The sequence below is a fragment of the Arachis ipaensis genome, chromosome B01 (genome assembly GCF_000816755.2).
Source record: "Arachis ipaensis cultivar K30076 chromosome B01, Araip1.1, whole genome shotgun sequence".
In the NCBI taxonomy this organism is placed as follows: Eukaryota; Viridiplantae; Streptophyta; class Magnoliopsida; order Fabales; family Fabaceae; genus Arachis; species Arachis ipaensis.
In genome coordinates, this window is record NC_029785.2 from 11527177 (window position 1) to 11537127 (window position 9951).

The 9951-nt window shown below is 37.1% G+C and overlaps 1 protein-coding gene across 1 annotated transcript; it reads left to right on the forward strand.

Moving 5' to 3' along the window:
- On the forward strand, positions 1076-8116 carry LOC107625071 (heat shock 70 kDa protein 16; the record flags this gene model as incomplete). The annotated part of the gene is given in 9 exon segments (XM_016327634.1): positions 1076-2269; positions 2531-2743; positions 3349-3444; positions 3533-3646; positions 3946-4146; positions 6703-6849; positions 6924-7052; positions 7132-7262; positions 7529-8116. Coding segments are annotated over 9 exon segments (2289 nt in total). The 3' UTR covers positions 7617-8116.

The window sequence follows — 9951 nt, forward strand, 5'->3', positions numbered from 1 at the left end:
ATTGAACTGCATGAACTGCACATAGACATCCATATTATAATACCACATTTTTTTTTTCTTTCTGCTCAATTTCTCTTCTGATTTAATCAAAGAAAAACTGTTTTCTCTGTATTTTCTTTCCTTTTAACTTCTTTTGATCCAAAAGAAACGAATTTATATATAAATAAAATATTTATTTTCAACCTTTATTTAATATAATTTCTCTTAATAACATGAACATTTTACTATTAAAAAATTGAACTGCACATAGACATCCATATTATAATACCACATTTTTTTTTTCTTTCTGCTCAATTTCTCTTCTGATTTAATCAAAGAAAAACTGTTTTCTCTGTATTTTCTTTCCTTTTAACTTCTTTTGATCCAAATACTGTTAAAGAAACGAGGGGTTACGCAAGTTGCCCCATCTAGATCCGTTATTGTCACATTTACCCCTATTGGCTGCCTTTTGAAAACCCCATATATGGTCTTTGCCTTGTGCCACTGTGCAAAGATTTCTCTCTCTCTCTCTCTCTCTCTCTCTCTCCGCCATCGTCAGTCGTCACCTACCACACTATGTAATCACGCAAACGCAGGTGCTTCTCGCTTCTTGTATCCTGTCAGGTTTATTCCGTTCTTTATTGCCCTTCAATTAACGCCTCTTACTCTTTCATTTGCACTTTAATTTCTGTTACATTCGACTTCTAGTTACTTTTAAACCATGCCTTAATTCCTTTTCCGCCGAAATGAAACAAATTCAGCAAAAAAAAAAAGTTTTAATGTGGAGTTTAATCAGATTATTATTGTTGTTGTTGTCCATTTTTTTTTATTTTTTGATATTGCTTGCACCTCGTGGGAAATCGAAGGCATTAGTAATTGGAGTACATGGAGTTTAGTTGATAACTTATTTATGTTTTATGATAAGGCTTTCCAAATTCGAAGTTTCTTCTTAGCTTCATTTGTTTTTGTACTGTAGTGATTGCTGTTGAAGCTTGGTTAAGTGACTGATTTTGTGGAATCTGGTGAAATTTTGGAATTTTTGGTAGGTTTTGATCAAGAAGAGTGGGTGCACCGGATTGAATTAGTTTTTGCGAGTTTGGTTCGAGATAGGTGAGTTGAGATGAGTGCTGTGGGTTTTGACATTGGTAATGAGAACTGTGTCATTGCTGTGGTAAAGCAAAGGGGGATCGATGTTTTGCTGAATGACGAGTCCAAGCGCGAAACCCCTTCTGTGGTCTGTTTTGGAGAGAAGCAACGGTTTTTGGGCTCTGCTGCCGCTGCTTCTGCTATGATGCACCTAAAGTCAACGGTGTCACAAGTGAAGAGACTGATTGGGAGGAAATTTGTCGATGATGATGTTGAAAGGGAGCTGAAAATGCTTCCCATTGCCACTTCTCAAGGCCCGGATGGCGGCATTTTGATTCACTTGGAATACTTGAACAGGACTCATATGTTCACACCAGTTCAGATAATGTCCATGCTCTTGGCTCACTTGAAGACGATGACAGAGAAAGATCTGGGTTTGCCTGTTTCGGATTGCGTTATTGGGATCCCATCATACTTTAATGACTTACAGAGAAGGGCATATCTGGATGCAGCAAAAATTGCTGGGTTGAAGCCTTTGAGATTGATCCATGATTGTACTGCAACTGCTCTTAGCTATGGAATTTATAAAACAGATATTCAAAGTACAGGTTCAATTAGTGTTGCATTTATTGACATTGGTCACTGTGATACTCAGGTCTCAATTGCAGCATTTGAGTTTGGGCAAATGAAGATACTTTCGCATGCATCTGACAGGAGCTTAGGAGGGAGGGATTTTGATGAAGTTCTATTTAATCATTTTGCAGCACAATTTAAGGAGAAGTACAACATTGATGTGTATTCTAATTCTAAAGCAAGCATTAGGTTACGCGCAGCATGCGAGAAGTTGAAGAAAGTTTTGAGTGCAAATCTAGAGGCACCTCTAAATATTGAATGCTTGATGGATGAGAAAGATGTTAAGGGCTTTATCACGAGGGAAGAATTTGAGAAGCTGGCATCGGAATTATTGGAAAGAGTTTCTGTTCCTTGCAAAAGAGCATTAGTTGATGCAAACTTGACTGCAGAAAAAATTTCTTCTGTGGAACTTGTTGGCTCGGGTTCTAGGATTCCAGCTATCGCTAAGATATTAACATGTCTTTTCAAGAAAGAACCCAGCCGAAAGCTGAATGCAAGTGAGTGTGTAGCTCGTGGTTGTGCTTTACAGTGTGCAATGCTCCATCCCAATTACCGTGTGAGAGAATATGAGGTGTGTATCTGTATATATTCTTAACTTAAATTTGTTTATCTAATATGTTGTAGGTTAAATTTATTTCATGTTCGCAGATTCTTAGCATTGTCAAAAAAACAAGTTATTGCCTAGACTTACTTTTACAAGGTGTCCAGGTTTAACTATGTTGCTGTTAATTGGAATTTCTACGACTTTAGTTTCATATAGGTATAGATAATGTGCCTCTTTATGTTATATTATCCTCTATAAAAATTAATGTAATATCTTGTATTTGTTCAGGTCCGGGATTCTTTTCCTTTTTCTGTTGGACTTTCATCAGATGAAGGTCCAATTAGTGCAGGATCAAATAATGTACTATTCCCCAAAGGCCATCCCATTCCGAGTGTTAAAGTCCTCACATTGCATCGGACCAATTTGTTCAATTTGGAAGCCTTCTATGCTAATCAAAATGAACTACCACCTGGGGCATCTCCTAAACTTGGTTGCTTCACGGTATGCCTAATTTGGAACAATTTGACTTATGTGAAGCAGTTAAAAATATCTTATGCACATATTTATATGTTTAATATCCCCTCCTTTCTCCCTTATTATTAGTTATTACCCTTGCTCTCTTCTCTTGGCTGCTTTTTGTGTGTCAATATGAGTTCTATTTTCTTTCTTTGTGGGTACTCAATTTTCAAAAATATTATTCCAATACGACAGAAGGATTGTCCTTGGTAGGAAGTAATTGTTGTCACACTCAACGTGTTATTGTTTTTGAGTTGTAAGTTCTTAAGTATTTTGTTTATAATTATCTAGCTGCTGTTATTTGTTCATACTTCATATATGCAAGATTGCAAGCATCTCCTTATGTTCTTTGATTCCTGCTAGAGATGGAAAAATAAGCTTGTTTTGATTTCAAAGGGAGCTATTATTGCTAAACTAATTAGGTACAACAATACAAGAGCATGATGTTCATGTATTTACCTGAATAAATTGTTTTGTTAGGGAAAAAAGGAAGTGTATGTGGTAGTTTATTATGGTTCCTGTATCACTCGTTACTTTTTCTGCATGCCTAAACCTTGTTATATGTTAATGCAATGTTCACTACTTTTCAGATTGGTCCTTTCCAAGGATCCAATGGTAGTAAGACAAAAGTTAAAGTTAGAGTTCAACTAGATTTGCACGGCATTGTCAGGATAGAATCTGCTACAGTAAGTACTAATAAGAAGTTTCTTTCACTGTTTTCAATAGATCATCCGAGAGATCTTGGTATACTCATGAACCCTTTTATGGCTTCAGTTGATCAGGGATCAGGTGGGTGATTCAGTTGCAACGGGTGATTATCATTCAAATTCTGATCCAATGGATGTTGATATTCCAGATACAGTTGCCAATGGAGATGATGATACTTCTGTAAGTACTTTAATGATTTACCACACTGTATCTCGTGCAATTTTGACTTTTCTTTTTGGCAGATCTCAGTTGGTGGAAGTTCTGGATAACTTGTTTATTCTGCATGAAATATATTATAGCTATGATCATATCTGATAATGATTTCTGCAACATATGTTTTATGATCGGTTTTCATGATCTCCATATTATATAGCTGTAACATTTTTCTTATTATCTTTTGGGAATTACTGAGTATGACTGTAGATTAATTCATAAAACTGTTTGAAGTTAATAAAATAAAAATTAATATCGTATTGCAGGCTGATGGTGCAAGGAAAGATAAAGCCAACAGAAGGCTTAATGTGCCAGTAAGTGAGAATATTGATGGTGCAATGTCAAAGGCTGAAATATCGGAAGCTTATGAAAAAGAACTACAGTTGGCTCAACAGGACAGAACTGTAGAGCTAACCAAAGAAAAGAAGAACACCTTGGAGTCTTATGTCTATGATATGAGAAATAAGGTAGACATAATATCTCAATGAGTATACATGACTGGTTTTTATGGTTCATCATACTTGGTTAATGGAGTCACACACAACCTCTTCCGCAACCACTATATACAGATTTAATGCATTGCATGATCTTTCTATTTTTACTCTTTTTGGGTCTTTTTTAATTGGTACCTTGATATTGAGAGTATTAAATGAGAAACCTTGCGCTATAGTAACTGAAGTCTTGTAGGAGCATGTGTCCATTGATAAGTCTATCAACAACTATCACAATAGTGCATGTCGCATTGGCTTTTGCAAGGCTGTCGATGAAATCATGGACAAATCTTCGTAACTTCAGTAGGAATGGGAACATGTTAATGATCAACTATGATGATTACCATTGGCAAAAATCTTGATTCTGGGAATATTTCCAAATAGTCCTCTTTGTCCCTTCCTACCATAGTAGCCTAGATACCTGCTTCTAGGTTGTAAAGAAATTTGAATGCCTCCAATTGCTTCTTCAGAGAATTTCTGCTTTATCATAGGAATCCTTGGGGAGTTGGTACCACTAGCCTTTCCTTGTGATAGAGTCTACCTCTTTTCAATTGGATTCAGAACCTTCTTGAGTCCTCCCTTGCAATAAAGCTTGATTAATCTCTTTTAGCTTGATGTCTGCTTGGACATCTTCTTTCAATCCCTCTTAGGCTCCTACTTTCAGAAGGTCACGAAAATATTTTACTATAGTCGAGCTTGAGAGACAGTCCATCTGCTGCCATAACGTGTTCCAGGCTCCCAACTTTTATGGTAGATCTCGAAATCAAAAACCAAGTTTAGCAATGATTTCAAACTTTACTAGTGAGTATGCACTATGCACCACAGTATTCCTCCCCTATAAGCAGTACCTCCATTTTTGAATGATCAACGCAATAACCATTAGCTTACTCCCTTGATCGACTTCTGTTGTTTAGGCTCATATGAGGTATGGTATTCATTCTTGAATCAATAACCGTAGACACTTGCTTGAGGCATGGAATGATCCTTTTAATTCTTTTTCTCAATTGATGTTGTCAAGTGTGATCTCGCATTATACATTTTTTAAGTGGGACCAAGAGAAAATGTGAGAGAAAATGTTGTATGATAAAAGAGCACGCTTGACGATAACAATGAGAGGATCTATTCCTCCAGAGGCACCCTTAAAGCATGGAACAAGTACAGGCAGTGATGCCATTGCCTATTTTAGGTTCTCAAAAACTAGTTGCGCTTCCACTCACCGTTGGAATTTTTCTTTCAATAGTTGCATTAGAGGCTAAGCTATCATTCGCCTATAATAGCCAGCTAGACTTAAGAACCCCCTCAACCACTTCAAATCTGTTGGTGGTGCGCAAGACACCATGGTCTCAAGGGATCCGCAGCTACTCCCCCTCCCGGAAATGGTAAAGTTGTTGCTATTGTTATTGATGTATAAGTTCTGCTCCTTCAAAATTTCCAGTGCCTTCGTTAGATGTCCACTTGGCTCAAATACATAGTGTGTACAAGGAGATAGAAGGGAGATAGATAGCAACCAGCCAGAGAAGACCTGTGATCAGTTCCAATAGAAGAGAAAATATAATCGTGAGAATTGGAAGAAAGGAAATATGTTGGATTGATTAGGAGAGAACAAGCTAATTTACTATTCTTTTTGGTAGCTACGTCTGATTAGATAAGGGAGGAAATGGTTGGTTCAATGAGGCCTGGAGGAGTGGATGGAGAAGGGGTTATATATTCCTAGGATATGGTCTTATGTTATATTTATTGCTCTCTTTAAACTTGCGATTCAATTATACTATTTTGAAGTTAATATTCCTCACTCCTATGCCAATTTATTCAATAAATTTAGTGTTATTCAAAATTCTTATTCACAAAGGGGGAGTCTCATAACAAATAGTTGTCTCTGGGTGTTGTTGAGGTTCAAGTCACGGAATCAGCCATTGATGCTTGCATCAAGTTAGGTTGTCTACATTACGACCTTCGAGTGCGACTATTCCTGGACCCTGCATAATGTGGGATGTGCTTTGCACCAGGCTGCCCTTCCTTTTTTTTTTTTTTGCAAAATTCATATTCACCTGGTATCATTGTACTTGTATTGTAGCTCCTCATCCTAGGGGGAGCATGTGAATGGCATTTCCCATGTCCCTACAATCAAAGAAGCCACGGAATCAAGAAAGGAGGTGTTTGAGAGGCAAAAAAAAGAGCCGAGAAAGATTCTTGGAAATTTGTCTCAATAGATTGAGAGGCTGGGACATGCATTGAGTCAGAACCATTCTTGTAGCAAAGATCATGATCGAAGGGATAACAACTGTTGCTAGCTGCATTGACTTGGAAAGTTGAAACTTGACAGCAAATAGATTCTTGAAAGTTAAAATATGGCAACATTGTAGTGTTTCTAAGGGAACTTTCTGCATAACTGTTTGATGTCATACCTCACTAGGAAAATATCTTGTTTTCTTTCCATGTCATTGATGTTCTGTAACCAGGCATTTGAAATTCTTTTCATGGGGTTCTATATTTTGATGACTTGAAATCAAATTTATTTGCATTTTCAAATAGCTATTCAACACATATCGGAGCTTTGCAACTGATCAAGAGAGGGATGACATATCCAAGAGGCTTCAAGAGACTGAGGAGTGGCTTTATGAGGATGGTTATGATGAAACTGAACTTGCTTACACTACAAAACTAGAAGACCTAAAGAAGGTTACTTTTTTTTTTCTCTAGAATTATTGTTTTCGTTGCAATGCTTCTTGTTAACATTCTACATATTTATGTAGCTGGTGGATCCAATCGAGAATAGGTATAAAGATGAAGAAGGAAGAAATCAAGCCAGAAGAGATTTGTTAAAATGCATTTTAGAGCTTCGCGGGACTGCAGATTCCCTTCCACCCCAAGACAAAGAACTGGTAAAATAATGAATAGGTAAAAAAGTATTACCTTTCTTTCTCATAAGATTGGCTCCGAGTGATCTCTATTTTGTTTCAGGTATTGAATGAGTGTAATAAAGCAGAGCAGTGGCTAAGTGAGAAGATGCAGCAACAAGAATCTTTGCCCAAGAACATTGACCCAATATTTTGGTCAAGTGATATTCAGGGCAAGGCAGAGGATTTAAAAATGTATGATGCTCGCCCATTGTGATAAATTTTTGTTTGCCATGAGTCAGTGGTATCCAAATAAAGCAAAAAGTATATGAGGAAATCCAATTCATCGAATATAAAATTCACATATCAATCAATATATCCGATTTGGAAGAAATTTCATGTGATCATTCAATTAGGTCTGATATATATTGTGCAAAAAAAGGGGGTTTTCTCTCATGACTATCATGTTATCCTAGATTTCATCTATTACTTAGTTAATGTTCTATTTTGTTGGGTTTCAGAACATGTCAACGGAAATTGGATTCCAGGACGTCTCCAATGGAAGAAGACGTTGGCGAAGACAAGCCGGATGCTTCAAATCAGCCATGAATATTGGATTCCAGGACTTATCCAATCAAAGAAGACATTGGCGAAGACAAACCGGATGCTTCAAATCAGCCATTAATATATTGATGGTGTTGCTAATATATCTCATTGACTAAAATCAAGTTTTCATTACAGATACTTTCTGACAAGTATAGAATTTTTTGCCACTCTCCTTGCATTTTCCTTTCTTTTTTTTTTCTCTGTTTTCTCACCGCCCAACCTTCCTGGGGTTTTGAAAGAGGAAAGTTTAAGTATGAAATCATCTACGGTCATCAGTTCAATCATTTTGTTCTTCCAAGGTTCCTCTCCTCTCTCTGGTGTTTTGTATTTTGATATTGTTATCCAATCTTTTTTAGTGAGATATGTTTTGTGAATCAAGTAGGTTTGGCTCCCTGGAAGAAAATCTCTGTGAAATATGTATATGTAGTATCAATGACCCTTGTTTCTGCATTGTAATTGAAGAAACTATTATTGAAAGATGGAAATGATTGGTTAGCCTGTAATCTTTTGGGAGTTGGCGAGATTAAAAGGCACATAATAGCTTGTTCGGCTTTTTGAATTATATATAAATATATTGGTGATTGATTTTAATGACTAATTTTAGTATATAAATAGTATTTTTAATTTGTATTGAGTTTTTAACTTTTTTTTCTAATGAAAATTTAATTATTTTAGGTTATGAATTTTTATTTAGGTAATTGCACCGGTATTCTTTTTTATTTTGGGTCAGACACCAGAATCCTTTTTAATCGGGTTTTTTGCACATTAAAAAAAACACAAACTTCTAATTGTCCAAATGGACCCTGCAGGTTCCTTTAGTGTGGGTTTTACTATTTTAACTAATTCAAAATCTTTTTACAACCAACAATTACGGAAAAAATACAAAGGGAGAGAGATGAATATAAAATATGCAGAGTAAAGTTAATTTTATGAGTTAATAGTTAAAATCGTCCTTGAAAGATATCTCGATCTCTATTTTCATCCCCGAAAGATAAATTTAATCAAAATCGTCCTCGAAAGATTTAAAATTAATCACGTTAGTCCCTCCGTCTATTATGTCACTAACGACGTTAAGTTTGCTGACGTGGCAGTTAGTTTGACAACCCAACCCAAAGCAGATCCGGATTATACCCGCTTCCAATCCAACCCAAACCCAAAGCTAGCAAGAAACAACGTTCCTTCTTCGCACATTCAATAGCTTCATCTTCTACCTGAAGCTCCACCACGCCGCCGCCCTGCAAGGTGTTTCACGTCGCCGTCAGTCCCTGTACGTTCCTCTACCACGATGCTGTCGGTCTTTGCCCGCAGTTCTTCTCTTTGTTCCAATCCCAGAATTCCTTTTCTCCTCCTCTTCCCTCCTTTTCTATTATTCTTTTCGCCACCAACACTGAAACTCTTCTTCTCTATAGATTCCTGATTTAGATGAACATACACACTTGCTACTCTATACCTATTTCTTATTTTTCGGGATTTCAATCCCAGAACCCCAGTTACTCAAAGATTGAAACTTTGATATAATATATGGGAGTCTTTGTGTCAAGTCTCCTAAGTGTGGTGACAGGGTGGTTGCTACCACAGATGAAACCAAAGAAAGCCATAAGAGTTACAAGACCACCATGCCTTCTGATTTGGCACCTGCGCCTCACACAAAGGAGGACATTAACAAGCAGAAACGTGGTGCTGAGAATGCTGCAGGGACTGGTGTTGTTGGTAATCAAAATATTGGTTAGTTTTATGTTAAGCATTTGATTCCGATTGAGAGGTTAGCAATTTGGGAATAGGTAGCTACTGCTTTGCGGAACACCCGTCGCTGCGCCCTGACGCCCTCTAACTCCTCTCTGTTCTCTTCCTCAATCATCACTGCTGACTTCTGGTGGAACGTGGTCTCTTCTTCCACTGCAACTTGCACCGATCTGCTCTGCTTGTGTCGGTCTTCCTCTGTGCTCTTCCATGGACACCGCCAAGTTGGAATAAAGACCATTGCTTAAAGAATGGCATCGATGAAGAGGCGGCAGCTATTGGAACTGGCATGGAGGCTGAGACGCGTAGAAGAGAAGGAAAGCTGTTGGATCGTTGGGTTGGGGTTCTAATTTAACGCCGTTAGTGATAGAATGGACGGAGGGATTAACGTGATTAATTTTAAATCTTTCGAGGACGATTTTGATTAAATTTATCTTTCGGGGATGAAAATAGAGATCGGTGTATCTTTTAGGGACGATTTTAACTATTGACTCTTAATTTTATTCTCTTAAAAATCTTAAAACTTCCCTTTTTGACATTGGAAAAAAAAAGTAGTCGCGTTTTTATTTTCAATCATATTAGGTGTGTATTAAACTCA